This window comes from Ceratotherium simum, chromosome 25 (genome assembly GCF_057802395.1).
Source record: "Ceratotherium simum simum isolate JZ-2026a chromosome 25, ASM5780239v1, whole genome shotgun sequence".
NCBI classification, from domain to species: domain Eukaryota; kingdom Metazoa; phylum Chordata; class Mammalia; order Perissodactyla; family Rhinocerotidae; genus Ceratotherium; species Ceratotherium simum.
The window spans coordinates 19,842,144-19,859,776 of NC_141924.1; the positions used below are offsets into that span (position 1 = coordinate 19,842,144).

The following is a 17,633-nucleotide window of genomic DNA, read 5'->3' on the forward strand; positions in this document are numbered from 1 at the left end:
TACTTTTATGAGGAAAAAAACCCAAGACACATGATTAAAAAAAATATCAGGGGCCGGCCCTGTGGCTTGGTGGTTAAGTGCGCGCGCTGCAATGCTGGTGGCCCGGGTTCGGATCCCGGGTGCGCATCGAGGCACCACTTCTCCATCCATCCTGAGGCCGAGTCCCACATACAGCAACTAGAAGGATGTGCAGCTATGACATACAACTATCTACTGGGGCTTTGGAGGGAAAAAATAAAATAAATAAAATCTTTAAAAAAAAAAAAAATCAGCCAAGTATAGGTAGTTTCACACAACACATTATGAAAAGACAGGCAAGACACTGAGTATTTGGGACCTTTTTTATTTTTATACACATGACAAGATTTTACACCAAGAATAGTCAGTTAAATAGTACAAATTTACATTCATGAGGAATGTTAAAAAAAATTCAACTAAAAAAACCCACTTCTTCCTGTGACCCACAAACCCAACATTTTACAGTGCAGGGGAGAAGGGGTGGGGGGAGCATCCAAAACAAGTCTCTCCCAAAAGAAATGACTTAAATTTCACATTTCCTCTCCACACAAGATCCAAATGGTGCGAGTATAATTTACAATTCATCTTTTTCAGCTGTGGATTTCTGGAAAGACAAAAAAAATCAGAATACATTAAAAGCTAGCAGAAAAAACTTTAGCTCAGAGAAGGTTCATGTATGGAAAAAACAACTGAAATGGGCCCAGCCTATTTCCATTATTTCAGATGTAGGCTAGAACCTCACACCTTGCTGATCTGCAAAATAATTTAGAACCCACCACCAAGATCAACGGCCCCCAAACAGAATCAAAAATGTTAAAAAGGCTAATGTTGCCATATAGCAAGGCAGAAGCAGGTGGCAAAGAATACAAAAGCACTGTGGGCTAAGGAGGTCTGTTTAAAAATATCTGAAGAACGGATGGCTGGAATAAAGGAAGTGGGAAGAGCAAAGCATACACTTTATTGAAAGAAAAACGTGATTTGCTCCAGCTTTTGAATTTGATATCAAATGCCTATTTTTCAGGCAGATGTCTGTAAGTCTGACTGCTGTAAGTCCCACAGCCCTAACTTTGCCAGAACCAGAAGCGCGAGTCCCCTTCTTGATTTGCTAACCTCTGCTGCCTCTTGTTCTTCTTCATCCGCTCCTACGTCCACTTCTTCTTCTTCTTCGTCTTGCTCCGTGTCGTCTGTGGTGTCCTCTGTGGTTTCCTCAGGTTCTTCTTCTGGTTCTTCTTCCACCTAAGAGCAACGTTTATGAGCCCATTAATGGATCTGTTTTCACTCTGCTCATTTAAATGTATAAGATCATAATGAACTTCACTCCTGTTAATCCAGAACCTAAGTAAATCTTCTAATTAGAGTTAATAGTCAAGCTAACAAAGACAGACAGACAAAAAAAGGATGTAAAAGGGGAATTTCTCATTAATTTCAAGCACAGTGTGTCAATGGGGACTCAAAATTCAATATATTATTTAAAAAAAGTAGAAATCAGTCAAACCTCTCAGAGCTATGTCACTTAATCCTGGGAAGCCTATTCCTAAAGGAAGGAAGAACAGCAATAAGCCTACGTGGGAAGGTTGAGCACACAAACCTTTGCATCAGGGTCAATGTTTAAACTGAGGCGCAGCATCCTCTCTATTCTATCTCCATATGCTTTAGTGTCTGGTAAAAGATATCCTGACCGCAGCGTTGCTGTTTCAAACAAAACCACAGCAAGATCCGAAACTGTTTTGTCATCTTCGTCTTCCTGAAATGGAAGAAGTCACAATTGATTAATATTAAAAGGTAGAAAGTATCCAAATTAAAAGACGGAGGAGTATGGCTGTAATATTACTCACCTTGACTCGTCGAAGCATGTCTTTGATCAGTGGATGTCTGGGATTAATTTCAAATGTTTTCTTCTGGCTGGCATAATAACTGTTAGGGCAAAAACGAACGTTTACAAACATATCAATTTGGGGGTCCATACATTTCTCTTATTCTGTTACTAACTTTCATAATTACAGAGAATAACTCTTGGAAAAAAATCAAAACGTGCTTATATTGCTACATCATGCTTTCCCTTTTAAAGGGGGATGGACATGGACATGGTTAGATTAAAGAATGAAATAAAGAGAATTATTTTATTTGCTAATGAAGCCCAAGTGCCTAGAACACTTGGTTGAGTGGATGAACTGAATTAATGTTTTGTTCATCCCCTCTTAATTTATTCTCACTACCTTAATTGTAGCTCTGTTTCCTAGAGTTGTGAAACGTCTAGGCAGCCTCTGGCTGCTGCTAAATAACATCTCTGTGATGCCTTCACTAATGTAATTCCAAGAAAAATTGCTTCTTTTATCTGAGCTCAGTTCCCAATGCATTCTGAACATACCTTCATGATCTTGAGCATTCTACTGTCAGATGTGACTGTTCTCCCTCCTACAGCGGCATGCTGAGGACAGGGAGGAACCACATCTATCTCTGTCTTGGTATATCCATTATCTATGCCAGGCTCAGAAGATCACGACTTGATTTGTCATCCTGACTAGTCTGAATGTCACAAAAACAGCAGCAATGTTTACTTTAGACCACTAGTGTATAGACACAGTAGGTGCTCAAATGTTTGTTGAATGGAAGGTAATTTCCTGTTAATGATTCAAATAGGTGGGCATCTATTAAATGGCTACTATACAGTTGCAGAAATTTGGTTTTCTCCACCTGAAATTTATTATCTAGACAAAGAACAAGACAAGCAAAACAGCATTTTAGCATTTTTTGTATATACATTATACATTGGTGAGTCAAACTAATTATGAAATACATTACATATATATATTTAATGGAGTTTTGGATTTATAACAATGGATTATACTTGTGAGAAGAACCCTTAAGCTAAGCATTGGGGAAAAAAAGTACGATTAAGTGGTAAATAAGACAGAAGATCTTTCAGGTAGAAGAAGAGAGAATAAAAGCAGGGAAGAAGTAATTTTCAAGCCACTGCTGTGACATTAAAATATAAATTTGAAATATATATTTCTTGAAAATAAAGGGTACCAAAGACCCACTGTACCTCCAGTACTTGGCCCTTGAGTTCAAATAAGTCAAGGACCTTTTAACACAAGGGTCCTTTACCCTTTATTTTGTGAAGTGTACTGTTGGGTGGTGGTGGTGGTGAAAAAGCACCTAACTCATTTGAGAAATGTAACTGTCACTAACCTCATCTATAACTATTATCTAAAAATGTACAAGAAATCCAGATACCAGGCCAAGCATATAATCTAATGCAAAAGTAAAGACAATATGTGTAACAGATTAAGAAAATTTCCATTTGTATATAAAATACTATAAAATATCATGAGTCCAAGACGTTTTCTTTATCAATCTAATGTAGCAGGAATCCCTTTGTAAACTTGTCTACCTAATACATACTAGACAGTGTGGACCCTTAAAACACCTCAGTTCTTTGTGGAGAAGCTGGTATTATCTTCTCAAGGAAGGCTGGACAAGAGCTACCACGTTGGCAGGGGCTTTCCCGAGGATGCTTACTTGGTAGAGATGTCCTTGCCTGTTTGGTATGCTTGAGCTTTCATGATTCTCTCCATGTTCCCCGACCATCCGTACTGGCTGGCCACAAGAGCACACGGAGACTCTGTCAGGCGCTGAGAGACCACAGCCTTTTCAATCTTAGGATAAGAAATCAAAAGTTAGATACATATAAATATCAACAGTTAAGGGCATTCAGTAATTGCATTTCAACTCTTTAAGGATTCATCACCTAAGATCATACACCGAGGCAGGTCATAAAAGTACCTCTCATTCAGATCCTTAGGAGACACTGTCATTTAATAATCTGAATTTTTCAGTCAGAAATACTTAAACATCAACTTTTAAAAACATATAAAACTTAAATTTAACCCGTAAAAATTTATTATGAAAGCAATATTAAACTACAGAAAAGTTTATTTATAAAGAAAAACCAACCAACGAACCCAGTACCCACACACAGAATAACCACTATCATCTTTTCAATTGTTTGTAGTTCACAAATTTTCTCAACCTCCGAATAATTTAACCACAATATTAAATGTCCTGCACAACTTTTAACGGTTACAAAGTAACCAGTTGCAAAGTTTAATTTGTTGACAAAACACTTTTTTCCAAAAAATGCAGAGGCTAAAATTTTCACAATTTCTAATTTCCAGAAGAATACCTTGTCCTTGAGGGCTTTATCTTTCATCCAACTGAGCAGAGGCTCAAATTCTTTCTCAATTGCTTCACGACTCTCCTTAGTTTTCTCACTTTCATCAAACTTCACTCCTTCCTTGGCAACATTCTGGAACCTCTTCCCATCAAACTCAGGAAGTGCCTGAATGCAGTATTCGTCTACAGGTTCTGTGAGATAAATCACTTCATAGCCCTTTTTCAGAAGTCGCTCAACAAATGGAGAAGATTCGGCCTACAAAATCAAGGGAAGTAAAGTTGTCCAAGTCTAGCCTTGGTATATGTATTTGTTCATGCTAGTAGCTATGTTCATATAGTAGTAACAATCCCATTTTACAGGTGGAAAATTAAAAGGTGCAAAGAATATCAACGACTTTCCTGTCAGTGACTGACCAGGCCTCCTAACTACTCCAGTTCACAGCTACAATTAAGTTTTTCTTTTTTTCTCAAGAGTTGGCTATAAATTCCCAGCTACATACCAGGATCCCTGACAGTTGGCGTTCACCTCACCTCTTTTCTGCTGGACCCAGCCATGAAGTAGATTTTGTCTTGTTTCTCCTTCATTCTTTCCACATACTGGTCTAGACTAGTAATGTCACTTGGGTGATGAGAAGACTGGAACCTAAGAAGTTTAGCAAGACGTGTTCGATTTGAGTGGTCTTCAATCACACCAAGCTTGATGTTGGTACCAAATTCTTTCCAAAAAGTATCATTGTATTTCTCATCAGCAATCTTTTTGATCATGTCCAGAGTTTTACGGACAAGCTTCTTTCTAATCACCTGAACAAAATTAAAGAATAACTGATTAGAGAACTTCATCTCAAACTTTTGAGAACCTACAATATGTAAGGTAGCAGGGGAGCAGTGGTGAAAACAATCAGATTCTCAGATTTGATAATTCCAGAGTAAAATTAAGTTCTTCATCTGAGGAGCCAAGGACTAGTCTCAACATGTGGTGACTCTACTAATATAGCCTGTCCTCTGAAGCCCAATCAAAGAGCAAAGCAGCCAGTCTCTTTCCAGAGACACTCACCTTAAGCAGTTTATGTTGCTGAAGAGTCTCACGGGAAACATTCAAGGGGAGATCATCGGAGTCCACCTTTAGATGGCAAAAGAAAGTAGTTCAGTTAGCAATAAAAACACTCCAAACACCAAACCCACTCCCCAAAAGAGGCCCCACTTCCAGACCCCGACTCTAACCCCCTGCCCCCAGTCTTCAGATACTTACAACACCCTTGACAAAATTAAGGTACTTGGGCATCATATCATGGAAGTCGTCTGTGATGAATACTCGGCGCACATACAGCTAAGGAGAGCCCAAAAACAAAACAAAACAAAAAAGTCACTTTCAGGAAATTAAACTTTCGAATTTTGAACTCGGTTTATACTACTTAAAAACTCACCTTAATATAATCGCTCTTCTTAGATCCATACTCGTCAAACAGACCACGTGGAGCAGATGTGGGTACGAATAAAATCGATTTGAAGGTAACTTCCCCTTCAGCAGTAAAATGGATATAAGCCATGGGATCATCACTGTCCTATGGGAAGTTGGTACTTAGTCATTCAAAAGGCACAAGAAGAAGGCAGTGCAAAGAAAAGCAATTTATTATGTGGCCCACATTCATTTTAGCATTTAACTAACAAAAACGTTTGCTTATCAAAAAAGGGGAGAGGGGCATGGAGGGAAGAAGAAATGTCAAAGATTACAGTTCTAACTGGCTAGACGTGGTTGTTTTGATGATGACTGTCAACATTCTATCTCCTAACTCGGGGAAGGATGGATGAGCATAGGTTCCACATGTGTGAGAGAACAAGATAGGAACACCATCATCTTGTCTAAATGACAAAATAATATACAACACTTTATGAGTGTACTGATCAACCACAAAAAGTCTCAGGAAGAAATTTCTTCCATGGAATTTGGACTATAGCAGTGCGTATAAGGAGGTATGTAAACAGCTATTAAGTATGAAGACAGAAATTCCCTATATCTGCATTATCCATTACTATACATACATGTGACTATTGAGCACTTAAAATGTGCTTCATTTGAATTAGATGTGCTGGTGTAAAACACACACCAGACTTTGAAGACACTGTACTAAAAAAAAAAAAAAGAAAAGTAAAATATTTCATTATTAATTACATGTTGAAATGATACTATTTTCAGTATGTTGGGTTAAAAAAATATTAAAAAATTAACTTCACCTGTCTTAAAAAAAACATGGCTTCTAAAAAATTTCAGATCATATGTGGCTCACATTATACTTCTAATACAACTGCCCCAAATGAAAGGACATTTATACACATTAGGACTTTAGAGATCATGGGAATAAAAATGGAGGCAGAACCAAGGGACAGTTTTTAGAAGTAAAGCTTAAAGAATGGTTGGATGTTCACATAAGGAAAACAAAGGCCAAGCAAGAAATCAACAAGATAGAATAACGAATAAAGAACAAATACAATCATAGCATGGCTAGATAAAACTTAATATTAAAGTCCATTAAACTACTCTATTTTGTATAAACTGCTATTTGGGGAAACATTGACTTGAAACAATCTTAATCAATGCTAGTTTGGGATTCTTCAGAGTTACAAGAAGGGATCAATAAAAGAAAAAAATATATGCAAGGACACAGATTTAGTAACTATTCCAGGCATACGACCTCACAATTGGATATTATTGTAACAAGCTCTTTAAAGATTATGTTAAAAACCATTCAATAACATGATTTTGTTTTATGGGTTCTACAGTAGAAATCAAACTTCTACCTATGTAACTGGTTCTTAATCCTTTTTGTAACACAGACCCCCTCCCCGCCCCGCCGCTTGGCAATCTGGTGAAGCCTCAAGATTCTGAGTAAATTTTTTTTAATACATAATATAAAACACACAGTATTAAAAAGGAACCAATTGTGTTGAAATAGTTATAAAACTGTTTTAAAGCATATTTTTTGATTTAGTGATGTTTCATTATCACATTATTCTCAAATAATACTTACCTTTGAAAATGATTTGTAGAAAGCTTTGTATTCATCATCTTCTACTTCCTTTGATGGTCTCTGCCATATCGGTTTGATATCATTCATAAGTTCCCAATCCCAGACAGTCTTTTCAACCTGAAGTTGCAGTATCTAATTAGTCTCCTAGCACTCATCAACAGTCATACAAGTGGTAACATGGCATTAGGACATTTCAAAAGAACACAAGAAGCATCAAAGGTTATCTCTAATCTAGTACAGTTCCTGCCAAGTGGATCAAAAATTAAAAACAAAAGTGTTTCCTTCAACATTTAAGCCTGATATTTAAAACAAAAAAGGCAATTGGTTATCATAATTTATAAAAAGCCAATTAAGGTTCTTTTCACTATTGTTTTTAACCAGCTAAAATGTTATTTCTTGAAAATATCTGTTTTGAGGTTAGAAGGATATTATACATTCCTATTTCATGACTTATAGAAACCCAACATCTTACAATAAATATTCTTCAAAACCCACCACCATTACGTCTACCTATTCTGCTACCTGAACAGACCAGAGAACTAATTTTATAGTTCATACGTACACAACATAAGAAGATGCAGAAAGCTTTTTAAGATTTTAAAATTGAAAACATATTATAAGCCACCAGTCCTGGGCAATATACAGAATTCAAAAAACTCTACATAAAAATGACCTGTGTTTGCTACTTAACCCTTTAAGAACTGAAGCTTACCTCAAGTCAGTCCGTGCACACTTAGGTTTCCTAATATATCCTGAATAATATTTTGAGCAGGGAGATGAACCAGACTTACTTTCTTAGTCTTTGGTTTCTTTTCTTCCTCCTCTTCCTCCACTGCAGCTTCATCATCAGATTCTTCTTTTTCTTCTTTCGCTGCTTCTTCTTCTTCCACGGCTTCCTCAACTGTTTCAGTCTGTTGAAGTAGAAAGTAGAATTATGGTTAAACTCATTTGTTTAATAATTCTGACTTCGTCTACAGAATACGAAACAAAACTACAGCTCAAAAAATAGGCCTTCAGTAAGGAAAGCCCGAGAATATTCTAAACGGAAAAAACCACACACAACCTTCATTCTTTAAGTGTTAAATATTTAAATATATGCCAGGGTAATATAAATGAATTTTATCAATAGATTTACCTTGCTGCTCCATACATAAATAGGAAAGTTTATGAACTGTGAATATTTTTTCACGAGATTTTTAATTGTATCCAATTCAAGGTAATCAGATGCTTCTTCTTTTAAAACAAGGCTGCAAAGAAAATAAGATGTTTTTAGAGACACTCCATGGTTTAGAAGATTTGATTATAAATTCATCTAAATACTTTCATGACAACACTAATAGCCAGCCATTCTGTGTAATTCAAGATGTCCTGTTATTCATGTTAAGCATTCTCATCACCAATAACGAATGTGACCTAAATATACCAAATTTGGGTATAATAAAGGGAAGACTCTTACTTGCGTTCCCTCAAGTGGAGGATATCCTTAGTTACAAGTAGAAAATGAAAATGCTAGCAATCTTCTGAACACGCTGGGTTTTTTCATTTGAAGAATTGAAATCTTAAGATAGCTTAAGGTAAGAAGGCACTGAAACATTCTGGAGAAAAGTGGAATTATATGCACTCTGATAGTTACTCTAGAAATCAAATAATTATTGTAGATAGTGAACTCCCTAATAAAACATTTTAAGGTCCTTAAAAGAGGTCGAAAATTAACGTGAATTATTGTTTTTTTTTGTTTGTTAGTTTTTTTTGTTTCTTGGTGAGGAAGATGAGCCCTGAGTTAACATCTGTTGTCAATCCTCCTCTTTTTGCTGAGGAAGATTGGGCCCGGGCTAACATCCATTACCATCTTCCTCTACTTTATACATGGGACGCTGCCACAGCATGGCTTGATAAGCAGTGTGTAGGTCTGCGCCTAGGATCCGAACCTGTGAACCCTGGGCCGCTGCAGCAGAATGTGCAAACTTAACCACTACGCCACCGGGCCGGCCCCTGAATTATTGTTTATATCCGTACTATCCAAAACAGTAGCCACCAGTCACATGTGACTATGCAAATAAAATTTAAAGTTAGTTCTTCAGATGCACTGCCACATTCCAAGTACTCAATAGTCACACGTGGCCAGTGGCTGCTGTATTGGACAGAGCAGAAATAGAGTATTTCTACCAGAGTTCTACCGAACAGCACTGGTTTAGATAATTCCAACACCGAAAAAGTTGTAGCACTGCTTCTTCTTATAGTTCACAAGCTTAAAATATTTATTAGCTAGCCCTTTAAGAAAAAGTTTGCTGACTCCTGATCTAGACTAAGAATATAGATTTGAGAGCCCTGAGAAAAAGCTGGTATCTGAATCCATGACAGTGCTAAGACTGCATGAGGAACACAGGATAATGAGAAAAGGGCTGAAACTTAACTTTTAATAAAAGAAAGGTAATATCAACATTTAAAAAACGGACAAAGGAAATAAAAAAAAAGATATGCATGGTCATGGAATCTAGGTACTTGGTAGATTGCTTTAAGGAGTGCAGAGTAGAAAGCAAATCCTGTAGAAAACACAAGAGAAAAACTAAAAAGAATCTATTGCTAGGAGGAATGTCAATTAAAAAAAAAACCCAAATCCACTGGATTTAGCAACAAGGATTACTGGTGACTTATTTCAATGGAAAGGTGGTGGATAAAGTCAAAATACAGTGGGTTGAGGCATGAACGGAAGGCAAGTGTACTCTAAGCTCAACCGCAGAAGGAGGAGAAAGAGTATATGTGCCTGAAAGTAGGAGGGAACATGGCACTACCTGTCTTCCCTCCTGCCCCCAGAGACTTGAACGTGTTTACACTTTCATGGGAAAGAGGGAGGTGTGTGGGAAAGGCAGACTTCAAAAGATGGGGTAGGAATTAATTTATGCTTAGTGCCTGAGGAGGTAAGGTGAGAAAGACAACAGATCAGAAGTGGAGACTAGCTTTAGGGGAAAAATGTAGAATACCTCCCTTGTTGTGGGAGGGACAGAAGCAATTTTATCAGGTAACATTTAGTGGATGCTAATTTCATCATCCCATTCAATCCTCACAAAATCTCTCATAAGGGTATAGCAACGACTTCATATGGGGGTACAAACAGAAGCAGTAGGTAGGAAATTGAACTGTCTGACAGCTTCTATTTTATTAGTCAAATGTAAGACGAAGTCATATATACAGGGCAGGATCTTGGTCTCGTCACTTCCTTGCCTTCGCTCTCCGTTTTCCTCTTACCATACTACACTTTCAGTTCCTCAAATGAGCCTCTTGCCTCTGGAACTTGCAACATGCTGTGCTTGCTGCCTGGAATATCTGAACCTAACCTATCACTATTTCAGAAAGGCTTTCTGATAAGGGAGGTGTCCCTTAGCTTCCATTCTGGCATTTGCCACTCAAATTTTTTCATGTTTTTCTCCCTTACTAGAATGGGCCATGTGAAAGCAGGAACCTCATTCATGTATTCTCTACTGTAGCCTTACCCAGCAGGTAACAGGCACTCAAATGGGGATCTGCTGGGGTTGGTGGGTGGGGTAGGAGGCCCTGAAGAACAAAGGCAATTTTGCCCAGGGAAAGCAGAACCTGTTGTAACGTTTCATTTACTGATCAACACCCATTGCACCTGCATGAAACTGTCCTGATTACCTTATTCACGCATACAAACATTTGCCAATCAAGTGTTAGCCTCTGGGAAGGAGCAGTCATCAAAACATTTGCTTTCATGGAGCTTACATCTAGATAATCTGCCTGTCTCTTAGCACCCTAAGACACGAGCACCTCTCAGGACATCATTTTCTACCTCTTTCTAGTTAAGACACATGATTTACCTAAAACTCCCCTAACACCTAACAAGAGAGGGCACCAGGTATAGCTCTTAGTGATGCCTCCTAATGGGAAATGTGCATGTTAATAACAAAGGAAGGGAAGGGTAAACTGGGAACAATAAATTAGTAAAAGTACTCAAGTGCAGTCACCTAATTAGTCTTCATTAAAGGAACATCTGTGAACAACGAAGACAGGAAATGTTACCTTCTGGGGTGAAGAAAATTGGTCAAAATGATAGATATATCCTTCTTTCCTACCTGAGTATTTCAAAATCCTTAATGTTGAGAAAATTTAAAACTGAATTAAGAAGAAAAATTGAGGCTGTAGGCACATTTCACTTGACAGGACTGGGTGAGTCAAGTGACCTCTGAAATGGAATTTCCTTACCTCTGAGATGGGGGCTGAAGGGGACGCAAAAGCTGCCCTGTCGCCCCACCTACTTCACAACAAGCACCATGAGGTACAGGGCATAAGATCTGTCTCTTCTGTACCAACAAGAGTTACTGCCTTAAAACCAACTCCTATTCGAATCTCGTAATTTGCAAATATCCTCAAATGAGACAATTTCTTCCAAAGAACTTTCATAACTTTCTTCAAGCCCTTACCTGTACCTGCTCTCTCCAACCTGCCCCCAACTCCCGTTACTATCACAGATCTTCAATGTTTTCAATGGTCACCCAGAGTCTCCCCTCATCCAGACCTGTCATCCTCCACACCACCTTCAGAAAACTTCAAAAAAGTTCATCAACAATTCCATCAGTAACTGCCACCACCTGAGAGGAACTGCTTTAATCCTGTGAACAGGCGGTGCCTCCGCACCTTTATCCACGATGCTCCACAGACTTGACACTACTTTTCTAAGTCTTGCTCAACTGGAAAACTTGGACCAAGCCACTTCTCTGTGAGGCCTCCCATTTGCCTTCTCTCCTGGAAGAGCTAACCCTTCCTACTCTATGCCCTCCACATACAGCAGCCATCCTAACTCTGTGTCTGGCCCTTAGCAGGACCTTAAAATAGTTCTTCAAGTGATGAGAACAGTTCCATTTCCTCATGTTATAACCAAGGTAATTAAGGCCCAGAATAAGCCATTTGCTCGGAGAGCCAGAACGGGAGAGTCAAGCTCCTCACTACGACTATTAATTCTTCTTAGGAATTAGTAATACTCACGTAATTGTCGTTCCTCGTCCTAGAGTGTTTCCTCTGGGGTCAGCAATTACAGAAAATTCATTGGAGTCGGATTCCCAGATGTGCTGGGTATCGTTGTTGTGTTTTGACGTGACAATAACCTTATCTGCTACAAGGAAGGCCGAATAGAAACCAACACCAAACTGACCAATCAATTCAGAAGTTGACTGGCCTTCTTCTTGTGCCTCAGTCATTTTGTTTAAAAACTCGCTTGTGCCCGATTTGGCTATGGTACCAAGGTTTTTGACCAACTCTTCTCGGGTCATTCCTACACCCGTGTCTGTGACATGCAGCAGGTTCTTCTCCTTGTCACACTAAAAGCAAGACACGAACAAGACAGTCATACTTGCTCAGCTCTCACAGTTTGAGAAGCAACTACTGAGCTATCTGTTTCGAAACTACCAGGTTTGGGCCACATCAGTTCCAATACAGAAAATGAACCTGAGATATTTTTCTCCATATTGTATTTTATGGCCTTTTCAGAAAGTGCACATCTTAAGTACAAGCATCTTTCTTTTTTTTTTTCATTAATTAATTAATTTATGTATTTTTCCCCCAAAGCCCCAGTAGATAGTTGTATGTCATAGTTGCACATCCTTCTAGTTGCTGTATGTGGGATGCAGCCTCAGCATGGCCGGAGAAGCGGTGCGTCGGTGCGCGCCCGGGATCCGAACCCGGGCCGCCAGCAGCCGAGTGCACGCACTTAACCGCTAAGCCACGGGGCCGGCCCACAAGCATCTTTCTTTATAGAGAATTTTAAGTTCAGTGTATCTGAGAAAGTATCAATATAAAGGAGGCAGAGACTGGTCTAAATGTCAAAGGGCAGAGAGAGACCAAAACAAAACAAGTTGTTTTTGAAGAAAAAATTCAAGAAAAATAAAATTTTACGTATTGCCTATTTCTTTGATAGAAAATAAAAGGATTAAAAACTTGAATGACTTCTGTATTTGGAATCTGTGGTGATCAGTGTTCTTCACCAAATATTCCTGGCTCTCTGCCTTCCAGAAACACAGAAGGAATATACTTTCTCGATTTGTGGTTGGGTAAGACCATGTGACTAGTTCTGGCCAACGAGTTGCAAGTGGGAGTCAGGAGTGTGGCTTTGAGGCTGGAGCCTTTAATTGACCTGAGACCCTCCAAGCTCTCCCTGCACTCAGCAACCAGCTACACTCCAGATGGCGCTGCTCCATCAGCCTGTGTCCTGGCGGGAGGATGACGCAAAGCAAAGGCCACAGGCAGCCTGTGATTGATGATTTAAGCCAGGGGTTGGCAAACTTTTTCTGTAAAAGGGCAAAGAGTAAATATTTTAGGCTTTGTGGGCCCTATGGTCTCTATCAAAACTACTCAACTCTGCCTGGTAGCACAAAAGCAGTCACACAGATAATATACAAACGGGCATGGCTGTGTTCCAATAAAACTTTATTTATAAGAAAACAGGCAGCAAGTTGGATTCGGCCCACAGGTCATATTTTGCTGACCCCTGATTTAAGCCCCTGAGACTGGTGGGCTACTTGTTACTGCAGCATAACCTAGCCTAACTTGACTGATATGGATTCCCTATCTCTAAGGATTCTTTTCACTTTAAAAGAAAAAGAAAATTGTTTTAAGCTTACCTTAATTTTGACCGTTAGTTCCTCATTTCCAGAAAGAGCATTTTCATCAGTCAGTGATATTAGCCTTATCTTATCTAGAGCGTCAGAAGCATTTGAAATCAGTTCCCTCAGGAAAATCTAAATGGAAGCCAGATTTAATACACACTTAGATTAGCAAAACATTAAATTTAATGTCAAACTCATTTTACTTCTCTTCCATACTCGGAAAAAGCACTCTTTAAAAAATAAAGACTTCTTATGATACAGAAGTGGCTTTACTCTCTTGGTAAAAGGAGGTACAGCTCTTTACACAAGGGACTATAGAAACTACAAGAAGACCTGAACTGGTAAGAGTAGTAACACTACTCTACTAGTGATCTTTATGTATACAATACACGAGGTTCAGTTTGTGTGACTGCTCTTAAGTCTCACAACTGTTCAGCAGGCCATGAACATATGTGGAGAGGAAAGGTAAAACAAAGGAGAGACAATATCTAACAACCCTCCCCCTCACCACCCCCCACACACACAATAGGTATTAGCAGCAATTCTTGTACATGCTGGGTATTTAAACTTCGCTAACTATTTGGTATTACTATGCAAGTACATGTACTGTGAAAGTAAACAAGTATGCAACCATACAGAAACAAAATAATATTATCCTAACCACGTGTTGCTTACCTCTTTATTTTTATACAAGGAATTGATGATAAGTTTCATCATTCTGTTAACTTCAGCTTGGAAGGCAAACTTTTCTGATTTCTCTCTAAGTTCTCTTATTTGGGATGCATTCAATCCATCCAACTGAATAGCTTCTTCCTCTCTACGGAAATAAATTTGATAAACAAATACTGCATTGCTTAGTTCCCTCCAAAAATACAGGATCTGTGATGAGAGCACAGTAGTCTCTTAAGACTGTCTTAAGGGTTAAAAGAGTAAAATGGAAACCTTTATAAAATATTACTAGTCTCATCATTATTTTACCACAGCTGTAGGTTACCTTTTTTTTTTTTTTTTTAATAAAGATTTTATTTATTTATTTTTTCCCCCCAAAGCCCCAGTAGATAGTTGTGTGTCATAGCTGCACATCCTTCTAGTTGCTGTATGTGGGACGCGGCCTCAACATGGCCAGAGAAGCAGCGCCTCGGTGCGAGCCCGGGATCCGAACCCGGGTCGCCAGCAGTGGAGCACGCTCACTTAACCACCAAGCCACGGGGCCGGCCCTGTAGGTTACCCTTAACACCGAATTGGAAACGCTCAATTCTTAAAATTGTCAGAAATACAAACCCAACTTTCCTCTACTAAAAAGTAAACTCATATTCATTTATGTCCCCTCACACGTGGGGACACACACATTTATGTCCCCTCACACATGGGACTGCCCCTTTGGCTGGGAAGCTTTGGCCTCTAAGGACCTATAAAATTGTCAATAGGTTCTAAGAGGCCAAATTTTAAAACATCGCTCAACTGACAGAAATCTTTTTAAAAATCACTAAGTGTACATACTTTACTAAGTATAAAACCAACTCAAAGTCTTTTCTAAGGTCTTCGGAAGGTTACAGTGCTAATATTCTGAAATATAGTTATCAAAATAGTTTTCAAAGGAATTCATTCAATTTTGATCTGTCACTCTTAGGGGCAAGTTAGGAGGTACTTAGGTATGCACATGCTTGCTACATCTAATATTTTTTCTGACCATTTTTTAGATATTTAAATTCGGGGTGTTACAGTTTATCTGCACGTTGGGAGAAGAGACACAAAAGAAGCTACTGGATTCCACTGTTCACAAGGGCTTATCAGTAAGTATAGCTTCAAAGGAACACAAACCTCTGTACCACTTCATCATCTGTCCTTGAGCCTTCTCTACTTTTACCCAGATCCTCTTCAACTGTACCATCCACATCGACTTCATCGTCAGCGCGGACCGACCCTGAAGGAACATTTAACACCGGAAAACTCTTAAGCATCATCGCTTCACGTACTTCTCAGCAGGAATATGATCAAACAGAGCAAGGGCAGGGGTTGCAAAAATTCAGCTGGTAAATATGGGAGGTGGGGACGGAAGAACGGATCCACTGGCTTAAGCGCCCAAGGTTAACCCAAGTCCGTATATTTCTTCTTCAAGTCCAGATACTGAGGTCCCCCAGTAGATTCGGAGGCAGCCATTACTTCTAAACCCGAATCCTTTATAAATAACGTCCAGCAGATCTGACACCAGGCCCCTTCCACATTCACACGTGTTGCGCGCAGCCGAGACAAGGCCTCCAAACTGACCCTGCCAAAACTTAGGCCTTCAATATCACAGGTCGGATATAAATAGGATTTCTGCAACCTCTGGCGAGGGGAACTGAAATTGGGCCCAGGGGGCTGAGAAGGGGAAGAGATGGTAAGAGATTGGAAGATGTTAGGGAGCTCGAGCAAGAGTGAATCAAACCCGCTGACACTGCCTTTCCGCTAACCCACGGCCCCGCGCTCCCAGACCCGCGCCTAAGAAAGAAAACGCGCGCTCGCGAGGGGTCGGAGGACCGAGGGCGGGGGTCCCCAAGCTGACGGCCAAAGGTTGCGGCGTCCGACCGAAGTCCCCCGGGGGGTGCACGCGCAGTGCTCCCGGGGGGCGAGCGCCCGGGGGAGCCCCACCCCGCGGCGGTGGAGACCTCCAGGAGCCGGGTCCACGAGCTCTGCAGGGGATTTAAACGACTCCGTTCTCTTTCTCTCCAAACGGAGGAGAGAGCACAGGAAATCCCCGAACCCTCTTTCGAGGAAAGTCTATGGACCCCCTCGGGCCATCGCAGGCCCCGTTATTCCCCTCCCAGGCTCAACGCCCCCAGAACCTTCGAGAAGTGGCCGCGCTTCAGGAGGGGGGCGTCCGGGGGTGACCCCTCCTCCAAATCACTCACCGAAGGTCAGCAGGACGCAGCAGAGCCCCAGCACCCACAGGGCCCTCATGGCGCGCGGCCGGGGAGTCTCAAGTCCCTTTCGATCGCAGGAGCCGCCTCCGCCCCCACACGCCCGGGCTCCGATGCTCACACCTCAACCCGCGCGGTCCGCCCACTACCCCCCAAGCAGGTCCGGCCGCTTTTCACCCCCACTTCTCGGGGGCGGGGGACGGGAAACACGAACCCACCAATCATGCCGCACCACGCACCCCCTGTACCCAATGAGGACTCGCGGGGGGGGGGACCACAGTCCACCAATCGGAGCTGTCCAGGTGCGGTATCCGACGCCCGAAGCGTGGCTCCTTCCGATTGGTCATTCGTAGTCTCCTTTCTCCAATCAGATGGCTCCGCGGGCCCCTCTCACGCGGGACCGCCCCTTTGCCTGGGAAGCTTTGGCCTCTAAGGGAAACCGTCCAATGAACGTCAGCACAGAAACCATCCCTCGTTTTGGGGAACTACTTCCGGGTCGTGGAGCACGTTTATTCCGTGACCGGGGAAACGGTAGCCATGGCAACGCATTCTTCACCTTTTCGGCTGTCTACGCTTGGGGTCACGTTGGGAATTAGTCCACAGCGACTTTTCGCAGTTACTTTCTATTTGGTAGTGCTTCACGGGAAAGAGAAACACGTAAGAGGTTGAAAAGTCCCCGGAGAGCCTTTAGATGGGGGTGGTGAGGGACTACAGTTCCCGGCATGCAACGTACTAGGGGGTACACTATTGAATGCTGGGAATCGTGATCCTTGACCAGCTGCGTAGTTTGGCCCAATCTTCCGCATTTTCCTAGCATGTCTTTGCGGGAGCTCCGAGCTGCGTGTTTCAGAATTGACGTCGCTTTCTGATCGCAGTAGCGATCTGTACCAATTCCA

The 17,633-nt window shown here is 40.8% G+C and overlaps 1 protein-coding gene across 1 annotated transcript; it reads right to left on the reverse strand.

The window, feature by feature from the left end:
- Positions 1-327: 327 nt before the first annotated feature.
- HSP90B1 (heat shock protein 90 beta family member 1) lies at positions 328-16,892 on the reverse strand. Its single transcript, XM_004418039.3, has 18 exons — positions 16,729-16,892; positions 15,659-15,761; positions 14,513-14,654; positions 13,853-13,969; positions 12,222-12,553; positions 8,356-8,467; positions 8,012-8,131; positions 7,221-7,337; positions 5,619-5,756; positions 5,444-5,521; positions 5,249-5,314; positions 4,726-4,995; positions 4,205-4,450; positions 3,541-3,677; positions 1,854-1,932; positions 1,607-1,762; positions 1,129-1,254; positions 328-622 (listed from the first exon to the last, which is right to left on the reverse strand). The coding sequence occupies exons 1-18, from the start codon at positions 16,775-16,777 to the stop codon at positions 593-595; spliced, it is 2,418 nt and encodes an 805-aa protein (XP_004418096.1). The 5' UTR covers positions 16,778-16,892; the 3' UTR covers positions 328-592.
- Between the last annotated feature and the right edge of the window lie 741 nt (positions 16,893-17,633).